The 16,155-nt window shown below is 46.0% G+C and overlaps 2 protein-coding genes across 8 annotated transcripts in view; both read left to right on the top strand.

Moving 5' to 3' along the window:
* Window positions 1-6,989, top strand: part of wu:fb13g09 (multidrug resistance-associated protein 5) — a 33,224-nt gene extending 26,235 nt beyond the window's left edge. For all 4 annotated transcript variants that reach the window (XM_030368354.1, XM_030368352.1, XM_030368350.1 and 1 more), the window contains 6 exons: window positions 1,974-2,172; window positions 2,777-2,936; window positions 3,378-3,456; window positions 3,642-3,755; window positions 4,751-4,915; window positions 6,092-6,989. In XM_030368354.1, coding sequence (XP_030224214.1) covers window positions 1,974-2,172; window positions 2,777-2,936; window positions 3,378-3,456; window positions 3,642-3,755; window positions 4,751-4,915; window positions 6,092-6,199 — 825 coding nt within the window. In that variant the 3' untranslated portion in view covers window positions 6,200-6,989. The remainder of the gene's footprint in view (window positions 1-1,973; window positions 2,173-2,776; window positions 2,937-3,377; window positions 3,457-3,641; window positions 3,756-4,750; window positions 4,916-6,091) is intronic.
* A 742-nt stretch (window positions 6,990-7,731) lies between these two features.
* med12 (mediator complex subunit 12) overlaps window positions 7,732-16,155 on the top strand; it is a 34,240-nt gene continuing 25,816 nt past the window's right edge. For all 4 annotated transcript variants that reach the window (XR_003978315.1, XR_003978314.1, XM_030368468.1 and 1 more), the window contains exons 1-12: window positions 7,732-7,885; window positions 8,731-8,835; window positions 8,961-9,152; window positions 9,616-9,775; window positions 10,112-10,287; window positions 10,486-10,596; window positions 11,187-11,459; window positions 11,966-12,112; window positions 12,631-12,730; window positions 12,864-13,000; window positions 13,973-14,104; window positions 15,538-15,664. Coding sequence is in view for 2 of the 4 variants with exons in the window: in XM_030368468.1 (XP_030224328.1) it covers window positions 7,784-7,885; window positions 8,731-8,835; window positions 8,961-9,152; window positions 9,616-9,775; window positions 10,112-10,287; window positions 10,486-10,596; window positions 11,187-11,459; window positions 11,966-12,112; window positions 12,631-12,730; window positions 12,864-13,000; window positions 13,973-14,104; window positions 15,538-15,664 (1,762 nt within the window). In the remaining 2 variants the exon portion in view is untranslated. The remainder of the gene's footprint in view (window positions 7,886-8,730; window positions 8,836-8,960; window positions 9,153-9,615; window positions 9,776-10,111; window positions 10,288-10,485; window positions 10,597-11,186; window positions 11,460-11,965; window positions 12,113-12,630; window positions 12,731-12,863; window positions 13,001-13,972; window positions 14,105-15,537; window positions 15,665-16,155) is intronic.

The raw sequence follows: 16,155 nt of genomic DNA, 5'->3' as shown, positions 1-16,155 counted from the left end.
GGGCATGCAAGTGTATTTTTTATGAGCCCAGCCAGGAAGCCAGTCGAAACAGGTGACTAGTGATAGTCGCCAGTAGGACTTGATGTCAAACGACAGAATCAACTGTGAAAGCCTTGTGTTACAGCAGGCCATCGGGTTACCCTATAGCCTGACAATACTTCAGTAACTTCAGTTACACATTGAGTGGCTTCAATGTACATGCGAAAGATGCATGTAAACATTAAAGACCGTTCAGGTAGACATTGGTAGTAGTATGTGCTAGTTAGTACATTACTGAAACTAGAAACACCCATCACTGACCATTATGCTGAAGTGTCCAAGGCAATTTGAACAAATAACAATCTAAAGAAGATTCCAAGTATTGAAATGGGCGAATCGTTGCCGTAGTATAGGAGGGTAGGACGGGTGCTATGGCTAACCGCGCCCGATTTAAGTTGAACAGTGCATTACAGGGCTAGCAGCGTACACACAGGTAAAACCATGAAAACACTAATTACCAGCTCAATTATCGGCTCAACTGTATATATTTTCCCAGACAAATGGAATGTACTTTAGATTAAAGGATTAAGTAATTGGCTGACATGACCCATCATCAACAGTGGATGTAGCTGATCTGTAGATTATCGTACATTCAGTGAAAACTGAACTACTACTGAGAATTGTTTGCTTTACTTCGATAGTCCAGATTATAGTTTGTTGATGTGCAATTGATAGGCTGGGGATATGTCAGGTCACCATGCTTTTGGATGATCGATGGACAATTACTGAACACTCTACTATCGAGGATCTCATAATTTTGGACTTCCAAGTCAATCGGAGCTTGTTGATTTGCAACTGATACTCTCTAGACTTTTACTCATTAGACATGCTGTTGAGTTGCAGGTTTAATGTTGGGGATAATCAGTAGAGATTTTAAGTATTTTTGATTTGCCATTGATAATCAAGACGGAGTCAGATGAAACTACTGTGAATGTGTATAAATGAGAAAAGATAAGTCTATAGCACAAAGTTGAAACCTTCCTGACACAAATGAGACATATTACATGATATTCAAATGAAGCTGCTATTCATCCTTTGGATGCTATTCACTTGCTATTCACTTGAAATGTTGTGGTTCATATGCTTATTCCATGTCCACTTCCACAATGTTGATTTATCAAGCCAGGGTCAACCGACACTCAAAGAAGACGCGGTCAATGTGATACTTAACTGACACTAAATCAATGCGCATTTGATGATTAACTGTGGACTATCCAGGAAAGATGTTACCCCCTTTTTTATTTTGCGTTGTAATATGTCAGCTGGTCTGTTTGCTGTTCAATAACATATTGTATAAATACAGAAATAGTATGCCATAGTCAAATATTGACTAAGCTGCATAATTATAAAATGTATATTATGCTATGGTCAAATATTGACTGAGTTATGTTGCATTCGTTGATAACCAATATTAGACTCAAATGCAGGCAAAATTGTTTGGCAAGTTAGGCAAATTCTCTGATTAAATAACAGCCTTATGTTTGGGATTTTTCTGCAGCACAAAAGTAGACAAAGCCACGGTCTCAACTTTCTATGCCATCTCAACATAAAAGAACTGCCTAAAATTAGCCGAATAGGCATACATTTTAAATATTTCATGACTTTCGTTTCATCTTTTGAAGAAAAGCCTTAGTTTCCACTATGGTGAATAGCTATGTTTGTTTTAGCTTTAGAGAAATCGTACAATAGCCGGGAGGGACCACCCAAGTGTAACAGCGGGTTGTCATTTTCTTTGGCTGGAGAGGCGGTTGGGTGTTGTTACGGCAACATACGGCTGCGACCCTGCATCACTAGAATCCACCGCATCGTTTACACCAGAGCGGGGCAAGCCAGCGGGGCCGGGGGAGGGGTGAGGCTGGGTGGGGGGGGGGGGGGGGAACCTACCATCACCTCCCAGAGACCCACCGTCGCTATCTCTCGCTTCCCCCCCAAAGAACCTGGAGAGCGAGGCGCCCAGACAGATCACCGGCGGGACGTCGTCCCCCGCCGCCCCGGGCTGGCCGCAGCGGGGGGGCCTCTCCTTCCGGGACGTGGACATGCGTTACCGCGACGACCTGCCCCTGGTGCTGAAGAAGCTGTGCTTCGAGATCGCGCCCGAGGAAACGGTGGGGGTCGTCGGCCGCACGGGATCGGGTACGTACCCGTGGGCGCCTTCACCGCGACCCGACCCGCGAAGCGACTTCTGCTCCCCTATCTCCCGTGCCTCCCCTGTTGTTTTGTGCTAGGGTCAGGGGGGGGGCATAATTATATGGCCTGTTGAGCCCTTTGATACTGTACCTTTGATTAAGGGCTATACAAATACAATTCAATGTACTTGAATTGATAAGTCAAATGTACCAACATGACAAGGGTTTGAACCCCATTAAGCATAATTTCATGTCGCCAGAAAGATTTTCCCATATCTACCAAGAGGAAAGTCTTTGCAATTAATTTATTTTGTTCACAGTGAATAAATGTATATACATGTATACAGTATCCTCAGCCTTGTAGCATAATTGCCTCAAGTCATTTTTTGGCCAAATTGTGATATCTAACCTAACTCTACTCTCCTAACGCTGCTGATTCACTGTGCCTCATTGGCTATATCCTTAGCCAATCAGAGTGCTTTTTACATACCATAAGTCATCTATTTCACCTAAGCATTTTTTCTGCTAAATACAAGATGAATCTTAAAATATTACTTAATATCAACTCTGCTTTGCGGCTAACGATACGCCGTGTGGCCGTGCGTCGACAGGCAAGTCCTCCCTGGGCGTGGCTCTGTTCAGACTGGTGGAGCTGGCGGGGGGCTCCATCACCGTGGACGGGGTCAACATCGCCGACCTGGGGCTGGAGGAGCTGCGGGGCCAGCTGGCCATCATCCCCCAGGAGCCCGTCCTCTTCATCGGCACCGTCAGGTAGACATCCCCCCCCCCCAGGGCCCTGGTCTCACGCCATCGCCGTAGCGACGCACTCTCTACAGACCACCCTCATGGCTAATGCGGCATTGTCAGCACACAATAACAATAAAAAGAAGAACTCCTGATGTAAGTTTGGATTGAGAACGGCGTGCCAAAACCTCGGACCATCTGGTGAGCGGGAAATCAATGAGAGAATCGTCCTCTAACCCCCAAACAATTAGCACCTAAGTGCCCCGGAGAGATTGCTCCGACGGAGGTGCTAAGGATTTAAACGAGCGATGAGCTAGCCTGCTGGCCCCGGCCTCTGCGATCTCATTGGTCCATCCCCCACGGCCTCCCTATGAAGCGTACATTGCGCGTCTATCATGGTCAGATACACGGGCGCCCTCTGTGTCACCTCGCCCTGTTATAAACACGCGTCTCCTTCTCTCTCGACAGGACCAATCTGGACCCCTGGGGGAAGTACACCGATGCCCAAATATGGGACGCGCTGGAAAAGACGCACATCAAAGACATGGTAGGTGAATGCGGAGGCGTAATGGCCCCCGATAACTCTGGAAGGCTACGATGGACAATATAAATAGGAGAAGAAAGCATCGACAATTGAGTAGCTGTGCCGAACAGGAGCCACCCCTTCCCAATCCCCCCCCCGGCAGTTCTTTTGAAATGAGTATGTACACCGCCCCCTCCGAATCTCCGCAGGTCAGCCAAATGCCTCACGCCCTCCACTCAGAGGTGACGGAGAACGGAGAGAACTTCTCAGTGGGAGAGAGACAACTGCTGTGTGTTGCCAGAGCGCTGCTGAGACATAGCAAGGTACTGATTGCCTGCGTGACACTGCTGTTTCATGTCCCTGGTCTGTTGGAAGGAATCGAAAAAAAAAACGTTTTTGTGTTTTTCTGTTTTTGTTTTTTCGGATGACTGACAATGACTCTTTCTGAAAAACTGTTTATATTTCGAATGATCCACTGGGAAAACCTACCCAACACCACCTCCAAATAGTATTATTAGCATCAGTGGGGAACTGTGCAGCATCACATTGCCCCCTGTTGGTGGATGTTGTCATTGCATCATGCGCTCCATAAAGCACGTCTTATAGGGTCCGTTCACCCAAAAGCAATGAACACCGTTCCACTAATTGGAACGTGAAACATTGACACGATGACTCAGGTTAATATTGATGTTCACAAACCGTTTTTTTTATATTCGACTACAGGGAACCCTCCTACCCCATGCCCCCACACAGAAGGAGTCACGTTGGCAGACTGTGTGGTGTGTTCTCTATCAAAGTAGACAGACAGATACAGTTCAGACCACATGCAGCTACTCATACAGAATAGATGGCGCTCTAGAATCCAACTTTATATATTTATAATTCTGCTTAAACATCAAACATAACTGAATCCCACTAAACCAAAGGGTATCAGAGCAGGTTCATGCAGTGGCTAGGGGGTTTGACAATCCAGCTGAAAGGTCTAGATTCAGGGCATTCATGATCAAGATGCGTTACCCCTACGTACGTATTAATGACGTGCATCGGAATTAACTATTAAAAGGCCCACTATTTTAGCACCATTAGCCATTGTGCGAAAAGCCATTGCTCGTGTGATTAGCCATTACAAGCCACTTCCAAATCTGCCCTTCACTGGGATTGAAAGCGTCCCCTAAATGACAGCTCTATGAACCAGCTGTGCATATCAAAGCCCGTTTAATATTTCCTCAACATGCGGGGGTGAACACGTACATCATACCATGCATCACAGGATCTATTACGTAGGCCTGCACATCAAGAGCTGCTGCTGCTCCCACAGATCCTGCTGCTGGACGAGGCCACCGCTGCCATCGACGGCGAGACGGACCGGCTGATCCAGAAGACGATCCGCAGCTCGTTCGACGGCTGCACCACGCTGGTCATCGCCCACCGCCTCAACACCGTGATGAGCTGTCAGCGCGTCATGGTGATGGACAACGGCCAGGTGAGGAGGGAAACTCAAGCCAGACGTCACCCTGTTTAACCCGAGGCGCTGTTCACACTGACGACTAAAGCAGGCTGTGTATAAAACAGGCTGCTTTTGTTCTTGACTTTTTAAGTTGAGGTCTCGAAGAACAGCCACGCTGCGCGACACTGCGCCTCCTTACTGCTGCAGTGCAAGCCTTCGATTATCTACACCCAACCGACCCGCCTACGCTAAAGACCGACCCAGAATGACGAGCGAGAGGCACTTGAGTTTTCTTGAGTTCATTTTCGACGGTCAGCCAAAGAGTCGAGGCGTCACGGCGGGGGGAAAAGCGCATTGTTCAGCAACGCCACGGCAGCAAGCAGAACGCTGGGTGCCCATTGATAACAATTACACAGTAGCTAGCCGCCCCCAGCTGTTACAATGCGTCTGGTGTGATGGGTGTGCTCCCTGCATAACTCGGTGTTGGACAATCTGGTTGGGGTGAAGGCCCACCCACCCTCCAAAAACTCAGTCTAGAAGCACTCGATCCGACCCAAAGCAACAGCCGTCTGGTTGCCATGACACCTTGCTGATATGACTTGAAACGTGTTCGCTGCTTACTACGACGGGACATTTGATATAATAGGACATTTCTGCTCAGTGGGCAGTGGCTCGTGGAAGATACCCAAAAGTTTTTACTAACAGTAACCGTAGTCAGGAATATGCATGTTAAATACCACATAATTTCAGGGAACAATAAGGTCTGCCACAAGGCCCACTGGTGCGCCATCACTGACTGAATGCGTCTTGTTAAAGAACAACTATCTGTCTGGAGGTTTCCTCATTAAGGTCTAAATGATGACTTGGTCATTGGCAGCTGTGCCTCACTGGTCTGATCTAAACTGTGGGAGTAATTGCGTTTCGGGGGATCGTTGTGTGTACTAATTCCCTTCCTTAACACTCAGGGTTGCAAATTGACAACTGATATGGGAATTCATAATAAATTAGCCTCACATCACGGTCCTCAAAGCGTTCCTTGAAATAAATGTGATTGGGCCATCATGACCAATCACCATTGATTAAGTCCACCCAGTTGTATTTCTCGCTGTCCTGTTCATATGCAGTTGGTTTGACCTGCTTTGGCCCTTTCTTTGTTCTCATCATGCAATTGAACTTGAGTTTGTATGTGCTTTGTCTTTTTCTTAATAACAGATCTTGGAGTTTGACAGCCCAACCGCCTTGCTTGCCAATGAAAGTTCCAGGTTCAGAGCCATGATAGAAGCATCAGAAGCCAAAATGGAAGTGACGCACCAGAGCTGAAATCCTGATTACAAGCTTAAGAAAAACAGCTCTCGCAGTGTCAGTTGCACATCAGTTCAGAGAGAGAGAGTGTGTGTGTGTGTGTGTGTGTGTGCGTGTGTGCGTGCTTGCGCGCGTGCGGGGGCAGTTGTTACATACACGAAGATGCAACGCTTTTACTTGAAACCATATCTGTGAATTTCAGAGAAACCAAAGATGGTGACCACATTCACGGTGACCACCTTTTCAAGGGACACAAATAATAGCAGTAGTAGTTTTAAAAGAAACAAGACAGAGCAAAGGCTCTGACAATGGCACTTTATATTCCATGCATTTACCTGTAAGGGTGCGTGCACGCACATGGCTTCATCGTCATTGCGGTAGTTGCTTAGATTATAAGAATGGTAAATCCAGCTTTCTCAATGAAGAAATGCATTGTCATGGAATAATGACCGGTACTGTCTTAGTTTTTATGAATTAATCAGTGCAGGTGCAATAGAAGTGGTTTGACGCTGCTTACTATAGATCTTTTAAGTATTTATGGATCAATCAAAGACTTGCAATGGAAAATGCATACTTGATTAATTTTAACTGGTACACTTTTGTTCTGATGATTGCGATGGTAAACATCTGCCTTATAATTAATGTCTACTGATAACCGAGTTGTGGGCCAGGCCTCTAATGGATTATCAAGTTTTACTTTGTATGCACCTTGAGATTGTAATTTTTCCATGTCTTACATTTGTACATTTAATATTAAATATGTTAAAAATAAATCTTTTTCAATAAAGATATTTTTATACAAGCTTAATTGTCTGACCTGCTTTTTTGTTTGTGTATACAGTGCCCTGCTGTGCAGACTTGTGTTCATGCAAGCAAAATAATGCAGATCACTTTATTTACTAGGTCTGTGTAAGCACTAGCAGCAGAGGGATCGTGCATCATAAGGTTGCTTCATAGATTCAATGGGTCATCCATTGACAAATATAGCCAAATAGTGCACTAGCTTTACAATGAAAACACACTTCATATTCAGCATAATATATTTATGAGAGTAAATGTATGTGCATTTACTATGACTAGCAATGTACGGTGACTATCAATTAAACTTGCTTTATTCAAAGGGATTAAGACAAATTGAGAAGTGAGACTAATTTCCAAGTTTGCCCTGATTACAGTGCAAGTTAAAATAAGTTAACATATAGATCCTTAGATACCGGTTCTTAATAAATGTACATGTATACATCAATTATACAGCACAGTTGGCGAAGGTCAGCCTGAATAATGCAGATGAAAGTTTCTCGCAGGATTTTGAGGTACTATCTCGTTAAATAACCTTTAATTTTCATTTAATATGTTGTCCGAATTCTGAGACAATGATAATGAAAAAAATAACCGATTTTATTTTATCTTATATAGACCTTCTCGGAATTCAGAGAAAATTATCTCGCATATTTTGTTTTCTCAAGTCAACGTATACGTTAATGTGTCGTTGATTTTATTTTGAAGTGAGACGACTGAATGAGACCGGAAGTTTGCATTGCTGCTGTAGCTAGGCTCGAGCGGCTGCTGGAAAAGGAAAGCCTTGCGCTGTGATGCCGCTGGATGATGGCTGCCTTCGGTATCTTAAGTTACGAGCACCGGCCTCTTAAACGGCCCAGGCTCGGCCCTCCGGACGTGTATCCTCAAGACCCGAAGCAAAAAGAGGTCAGAACATGTTGATGTTTCTATACAATGCACATCAGTGATTTTAAACGGTGTTAAAGTGCCCAGTTATGAAGCTATGCGATAGCTAGCCTGCTTAGCCCCTACTCCAGACGGGCCTTCAATAACAATGAACAGCACCAAGGTAGTTGTCACTTTGTTAGATAGCCGGGCTACTCCGAGAGCCAACACACATCTACCGGTGTCTTCCACCTCTACGATTGCCGTGTGCAATACGCCACATCCCCACATTGTTATTTTCCAGTCAAAGTAAATGCTCTTTGTTTTATGTGGTTGTATTCTGGGGGATTTTGTTATTGTGATGAGATGGTGCGGGACTAGGAGTAAATATCTCCTTTCTGCGCGGAGATCTCCCTCTAGCTCGGCGTTATCCACATAGCTATGCAAGCTGCTTGGTTTGGGAGGTACAATGGAGGGTTACCTGTATCGACATTTGTGCATTCATTTTTCAGACGCGGATCTTGAGCATGATTGAGGTTTTCCTTAGCGTTGTCATCCATCCCCGGGTTCAGGTCATGTTAGGTTGCTTGGATTAGATTACAAGACCCACAGCACATTAAAGGCCCGTTCTGTAAAACTGAGTTGAGGGTCATCTTTTCCATTTTGTGTGAGCTTTCACTTGTATTCAACTGTATGCTGCCTTACTGTAAACTGCAGTGTACAGTATACCTTAAACTGATGGATATCACAGCAGTTTGCTTTACTACTCTATGTACATCTATCATATATGTGTACATCTAAACCATTTAACTCCAAACGTTATGAACTTCCCTGTTGATGATTTTGCAATGTGTAACACCAATATCATAAATACATTTTTGCATCAGGATGAATTGACTGCATTAAACGTAAAACAAGGATTTAATAATCAACCAGCGGTGTCCGGAGATGAACATGGCAGCGCAAAAAATGTCAACTTTAATCCAGCCAAGGTATTCAATTAAATCTACTATATTTCCTTCAACGTACCATTTGTCTTTGTTCTGTACATGCTTTTAATACGTACATTGCAGACCTGAGCTGTTCACTGAGGTGTCTACTTTCCATCGCTTCATAGATCAGCTCAAACTTCAGCAGCATTATGGCTGAGAAGCTTCGCTACAACACATTCCCAGACACAGGGAAGCGCAAGCCGCAGGTCAACCAGAAGGATAACTTCTGGCTGGTCACTGCCAGGTCCCAGAGCTCCATTAACAACTGGTTCACAGACCTGGCTGGGACCAAGCCCCTCACGCTGCTGGCCAAAAAGGTGAGGCCGCCACACTGCGGGTTAATGAAGCTGTGGAGAGGAGACCTCGTTACGACAAGGACAACAGACATCTTAAGAGCTTTGTGTTGTTTTCCCCTTGGATGCATGAGACCTAGTTGGTTTGGTTGACTATATATGCAATTTTTTTAACTCGATTAGTGTTTCATGCCTCAGGTAAGACGTGTTTGAATAATGTTTTGATGGTGTATGCACAACATTCACATAGCACAGTTCTTGTCACTTATTATGCATTGAAAATCACACAAAGATTGGCTTCCATCTTTGGATGTCTTCTAAGGCAGTTGGGGCTTTAATGTGTATTGCATCGCTGCAGTATTTTCCAGAGGATTGACTAAGGAAATCTCTTTTATTAGCCGACCAAGGCTACCACCTTATCTACCGTCACCCATTCATGCAGCATTTCGCAGCATCACAAATTTTCCTTTCAATTTCTCTTCCGCAGGTTCCAATTTTTAGCAAAAAGGAAGAGGTATTTGGATACCTTGCCAAATATTCGGTTCCTGTGATGCGCTCAGCATGGATGATCAAAATGACCTGCGCATACCATGCTGCCATTACAGAGACTAAGGTCAAGAAAAGACATGTGACTGATCCCTGTATAGGTGAGGTCACACACAACCGACGCTTGACAGAGCCTTTCATGAAAGATTTAATATGTTCAGTATCTTCCTCTTTTTTCTTTCTCTATGACTCACTGCGAAATATTGCACCTGGTTTTGCCCACAATGTTTGGATTAAGATTATTATAGAAATATAAATACTTAACATTGTGATATTAAGTTAATGTGTCAAACTGTATTTTGTGTATCCTACATGTCAAAGGATTGCAGTCATGAAGTATGATGGATAATGACCCACACGCTTTTCTTGAATTGCATGTATCCGCGCAAACATGCACAGAGAAGAGAATGTGTCTGGATGAAAATCTGTCTTTGTAGAATGGACCCAGATCATCACCAAATACCTGTGGGAGCAGCTTCAGAAGGTGGCTGAGTTCTACAGACAGTTCCCCAGCCAGGGCTGTGCCTCCCCACAGCCTGCCACACCCGCGGAGGTGGAGACAGCCATGAAGCAATGGGAGTACAACGAGAAGCTAGCCATGTTCATGTTTCAGGTGAGTTCTTCCCAGTATGGAGTAAAAGCTTGGAGCTGATCATTGATTATATATATTTGAAATGTAAATCAACATGCATGTCTGCTGCCCTGGTGGCTTTTTGTAGATTTGGTTGTGACGGCGAGGAAGCCCTTGCATAAGATAGGATGTTACGATGTGGCAAGATGAATGAAGTCGAATGGTCTGCTTGTGTCTCAGGACGGCATGCTGGACCGACACGAGTTCCTCACCTGGGTGCTGGAGTGTTTTGAGAAGGTTCGACCTGGAGAAGATGAACTCCTTAGACTATTGCTGCCTCTCCTATTGCAGGTAAACTCACCATGGCAACCACTCTCTTTCTGCCTCCGTCTGTCGCCGTCACATCCCAGTCCAACACTTTGCTCAACATCTTGCTTAATCTGTATACAGAGTATATTCACTTGGGGTGTTTTTACACTAAATCCCCTGTTAATTAGTCTTGCTGTAAGGTTTTACCCAACAGGAACTTGGATTCATTGCTATTAGGCTCTCTGGGCTGCAGGGTGTAGGGTTCACTCACGGCCGGGTGTCCGGTGAACAATAGGTCAGCCATGAGTGCTAGAACAACATAACATTCCTGATGTGCCTCGTGGAGCAGGTCACAGAGGGCAACAATATGAGAGGGCGTTATTCATGGCTGTCAATCAGTGCTGTTGTACTCTCTGTAATATGTGGTCTATAGTCTACCACTGTGCTACTGGTAATGCCACCCTCCTCCCCTGTGGATATGGATCACAAGAGGGGACGGGATAGTTTAGGTGTCTGACCCCAAACCTCCCTGAAGAAGCAGCGGGATCCCAGCGTCCTTTTGGACACACGCTTTGCGGCTGACTTGGTGGTTTTGAGCTAACCCGGGGGTGTCGCCCCCCCTCTCTCCCCAGTACTCGGGGGAGTTCGTGCAGTCGGCCTACCTGTCCCGGAGGCTGGCGTACTTCTGCACCCGCCGGCTGAACCTCCTGCTGAGCGACGGCAGCCTGGGGCCGGGCACGGGCGGCCACCAGTCCCACGGCATCCTGGCCCAGCCGGGAAACGCCCTGCCGCCCACGCCCACCTCCCAGCCCGCGGGGGGCAACCAGACCCAGACCCCCTTCACAGACTTCTACATCTGCCCACAGCACCGACCCCTGGTGTTTGGGCTCAGCTGCATGCTGCAGGTGAACCTGGCTGCAGCCCCATTTGTTATTTGGTTTAAACGGCGCTCAGGTGGAGCCGGGTAGGCTAGCAGTTATGGGGTTTGACCCTCAGCCGAATGGTTCTTGGTTCGAACTCCAATGTCCGCAGCCTAGCTAAGCTCCACCCCTCCCTATTAACGCTCCTTGATGCCATGGATCTAAAAATGTACTCCCAAGTCGCTTGGGCTGAAATGGTCTGCTAAATGACTTGGATTGTAAATCACACAGGCATAATAACGGGGAACGACATTCATTGGTCTCCAGAATCGGTCTGCTGTTGCTATTAGCTCTGTACTCGGTCTGCTATCTCTTTCTCCTTGGTCAAAAAGGAAAAAAGCAAACATGACCTGGTTCAGTGTGTGTGTTAACACGACTTTGTTTTCCATGAGTACTCACTCCCTCCTCTGTGTGCGGTCTTTCTCTCTCTCTCTGTGTGCGGTCTTTCTGTCTCTGTCTCTGTCTGTCTCTCTCTCTCTCTGTGTGTGCAGAGCATCGTGCTGTGTTGTCCCAGTGCGCTGGTGTGGCACTACTCCCTAACGGACAGCAGGAACAAAACGGGCTCGCCTCTCGACCTGCTCCCCATCTCCCCCTCTAACCTGCCCATGCCGGGCTCCAACACTGCCTTCACCCAGCAGGTACCCCCCCAGGCCCGCTGGTGTTGTTTGTCCCTTTTAGTTCAATGCGTTTCTGTCCAGTCTTTTACTGGGAAAATCGATCAACCCATCTGTTACGGCTGGGGTTTTAAGGAAAAAATGTATCAAAACGATAATTAAGGGGCGTTTATTACAATGTCGATAAATATGCCGATATGCTGGGGACTTCTAAAGGCCATTCTAAACAGGAATTAACTGATGGTCATTACTTTATAGTGTTTGGAAATGTAAGGTATGGTATCGGACTAGAACTAATTATCCTTTCCCACTGATGTTTCATATCTTCTCGTTGTGATTTATGTGGATTATGAAACTTCATCCCGATAGGTGGTATCTTCAATATTATCTCTTTTAAATGGCATTGTATCGTCATGACATGAGTAATTACCCAGACGTACCAGCTGTGTATTCTCCCAATAGTCCCAACCACATTGAGGCTTATGTATTACGGTGGTTGAGTTGCCGTAGCTGGGAGATAAGCCAAACCTCCGTCTCCTCAGGTCCGTGCAAAGGTACGAGAAATCGAGGAGCAAATCAAGGAGCGAGGCCAGGCGGTAGAGTTCAGGTGGTCCTTCGACAAATGCCAGGAGACGACCGCAGGTAAGACCATCAAACGCAGCCGGCCCAGCCGGCGTCCCCCCACACCTGGCTGGGAGCTGGTGTTTATTTGGACCGTGACTCGCCCGGGCCATGGTTTTGTTTGACTTTCCCCTTGTCTGTGATTTCCCTGCAGGCTTCACCATCGGTAGGGTTCTCCACACTCTGGAAGTTCTGGATAACCACAGCTTTGAGAAGTCGGACTTCAGCAACTCGCTAGACTCCCTTTACAACAGGATCTTCGGCTCGGGTCAGAGCAAAGAAGGCCACGAGGTGATTCCCAAAAAACTAAACAGAGGTTTCTTCTAGGGCACCGTATAGGTGCAGGATGATGTGATTGCGGCTTATCTGTATTCGCTGTAAACCCCTTCGGTTGAAGGCATCTCCGTAATCACTCGATGGTAAATGTCTAAAAAGTACAAAAGTACAAAATGCAAAAGGCAACAAATGCACACTTTCTTCATCATTATTCGACTTGCGTTCAGTCAGTAAGCCTTGAACAGCATTGTTGCAGAATTAAAGTGGTTACATCCTAACTGATGCGGTGCCCGCGTTCCATCTTTGTTATCTTCCATATTGGGGAGGAGGCTCTGCCTGAAGGGGTTTCTATTAGTTATGACAAGGCCGAATGTAAAATGTAAGCTGGGGTTTATTAAAGGTCAGAAGCAGTGGTTGATGAGGAATGGCGTTTTTCAACTAGCTTGGAGCTCTTTCAACAATATTTCTAGAAGATGGGTTCGGAGTACAGCTTGCTTCTGGGTGTTGTCGTCGACATATACAACTCTTATTGTCCATTCTACGCTATTATCTCACAATACCTCATGCTTTGAATTTCAATTAGATTGCTATGATAATCAGGGGGAGTTTTCACGCAATGTCTGTATCGCAGTTGCTAATAAAGACCAAGACTGAGAAATCGTAAAGCCCCTTGTTCTGGTCAAATCATCATAATCTATCCGCTTTTCTTTCCAGTAGCGTGAGTGCGTAGATCGTTCACATGGGTGATCTTCGTGGGAAATTAAACCCCTAACTCACCCGAGCACGACGCGACCACACGTTACCTTCCTGAAACTGCACTCCTGAAACCCATCCGTCTCTCTGTCCCTTTCATACCGATGCCTAACTCCCCCAGGGCTAGTACGGGACTAACCCTGCTGTCATAACACTGTTCTCACTCTGTGTGTTTGTGTGTGTGTGTGTGTGTGTGTGTGTGTGTGTGTGTGTGTGTGTGTGTGTGTGTTCCAGATGTCGCCCGATGACGACGCGGTGGTCACGCTGCTGTGTGAGTGGGCCGTGTGCTGCAAGCGGTCGGGCCGGCACAGAGCCATGGTGGTGGCCAAGCTGCTGGAGAAGAGGCAGGCCGAGATCGAGGCGGAGGTGAGAGGACAGCCGGGCTGGCTATGCAGAGAGGTCTTAAGTCCCTCCCCTCCTATTTGTTGTATGTTGTACGTCCTCGCACTTAATGTACGCCCTTATTGTCTGTCGTATTTCGATATATTACTTAGTTATGTAGCATCTTATCATGGCTATCTAGGTTGAATACGGGGAACGGGTTAACCTAGCGATTGTTAGTGCTTGGCCCTTGATTCTATGAACATCCTTATTGTACCGATGGCGATATATATTGTTTGAATTTATATGACCAATGTACTTATTGTAAGTCGCTTTGGATAAATGCCCTCAATGTAAATTTAAGGAGACGAGGGGCACAACCTCAAACCCCCGCCCCCCACGGTGATGACTCACCGCTCCCGTTCCCACGCCGACTCAGCCGCCGTTCCCGCACGTGTCCCAACCCCCCGCCCACAAACCACTCTCTTCCACTTCTTCTTCCGTTATCTCTCCCTGATTGCGCGCCAGCTCCAATTCTTATCGCTTTACGAGTTCACGCTACGAGAGGGAGCTCATTGTCTTTATCGTGACTCGCCGGGCTGCGGGGATCCGTGAGTCACTCCCGCCACATTGCTTATCGTGGGAGTCATGTACAGCGTTCGTTACGCCGGGATTCTCTAGCGATGACATGAATATCCTGCGAAAGGCAGATGGAGTGACTGCTCGTTCCGCTGTTTGACTAGGGATAAAAACTCCAAGGCCGCTGACTGAGATATCCAGCCTCACTCAGTGGAATATGTGACATTACAACGCGGCTACAGATTATTATAATTGGCTTTCCTTGGCTTTGTGAAGTCTGCAATGCAATGGTTGCTAAAAACTAGAACCCCGGATATGGAGGCTGCATCTGTTACGTGTGTCTTCTCTTTTAGACCCAATAAACACTATATAACATCATTGAATAACATATATAACGACTTTATTCCATTGGCGTAATGAACAACTCACTTGCTCGCAATTCCACTTTCAGTCAAGAAGGAAGCAACGTTAAACACCGCGCATGTGTACACGCGTTCCCATGGTCAAAGGGTAAACACAAGGCGGGAGGATATGAGTTAATATTAGGGTTGCTTGATTATGGAAAAAATCATAATCACGATTATTTTGGTCAATATTGAAATCACGATTATTCAAAGGATTATTTTTTGTGTTTGAAAACATGATGTAATTAATCAGCATGTCTCTCTCAAAAACACTTAGTAACTGAGAACTTTGAAATTTCGCCTTAAAAAAATACACAAAATAGTCCAAAAGAAAATGTTCAAATCTAAAATAATGAACAGATATGTTTCCAGCTGTCCTGGATACAAATCTGTACAAATCGATTATATAATTTTGTGATCGTTTGACGCTAAAATCGAGATTGAAGTGCGATGAATCGCCCAGCCCTGGTTCACATTCTCCTGATGTTCTCCCAGCGGTGCGGGGAGTCGGAGGTGGTGGACGAGAAGGGCTCGGTGTCGTCGGGCTCCCTGTCGGCCGCCACGCTGCCCGTCTTCCAGGACGTCCTGCTGCAGTTCCTGGACACCCAGGCCCCCACCCTGAGTGAGTCCCCCGGTCCCTCATGTCTGACACGGGGCGCGCTCACCCATGGGTTTCATCGTGCTTTTCCCCCAGTCATCTCTCTCAACTCTCTCAGTTGGTTATTTATTCTCCCCCATAGCAGGCTGAGTGTTAAGCGTGTCTTTGTGTTTTATTCTTTATTTGGAACATTTCTATTGAATCATTCTGCCGATTTTAAGATTTTTGTTTCCTGCTTAGTCAAAATCCCTGCAGTATTGGATTTGTCAATCGTTCTTCTATTTAGATTAAGGGAAATACAAAGCCCTTCTATAACGCATGCGTTTCCTGTTATTTCTCCGAACCAACGTGATGAGTAATGAACATAAGCACTGCTGCTATTTTTCCTTGGTTCCTCATCAGTACAGTTGCCGCTCACAGTTCCTTCAGCGTTGTCATGTCGGGGCTTATAAACGATTAACAGATGGGCCCTTAAACCGTATCCTGCCCAACATTCTTTAGCCTAGCATGTATCC

The sequence above is a fragment of the Gadus morhua genome, chromosome 10, assembly GCF_902167405.1.
Source record: "Gadus morhua chromosome 10, gadMor3.0, whole genome shotgun sequence".
Taxonomy (NCBI): Eukaryota; Metazoa; Chordata; class Actinopteri; order Gadiformes; family Gadidae; genus Gadus; species Gadus morhua.
The sequence above is the reverse complement of the archived record's forward strand: the minus strand, read 5'-3'. Positions and strand labels throughout refer to the sequence as shown.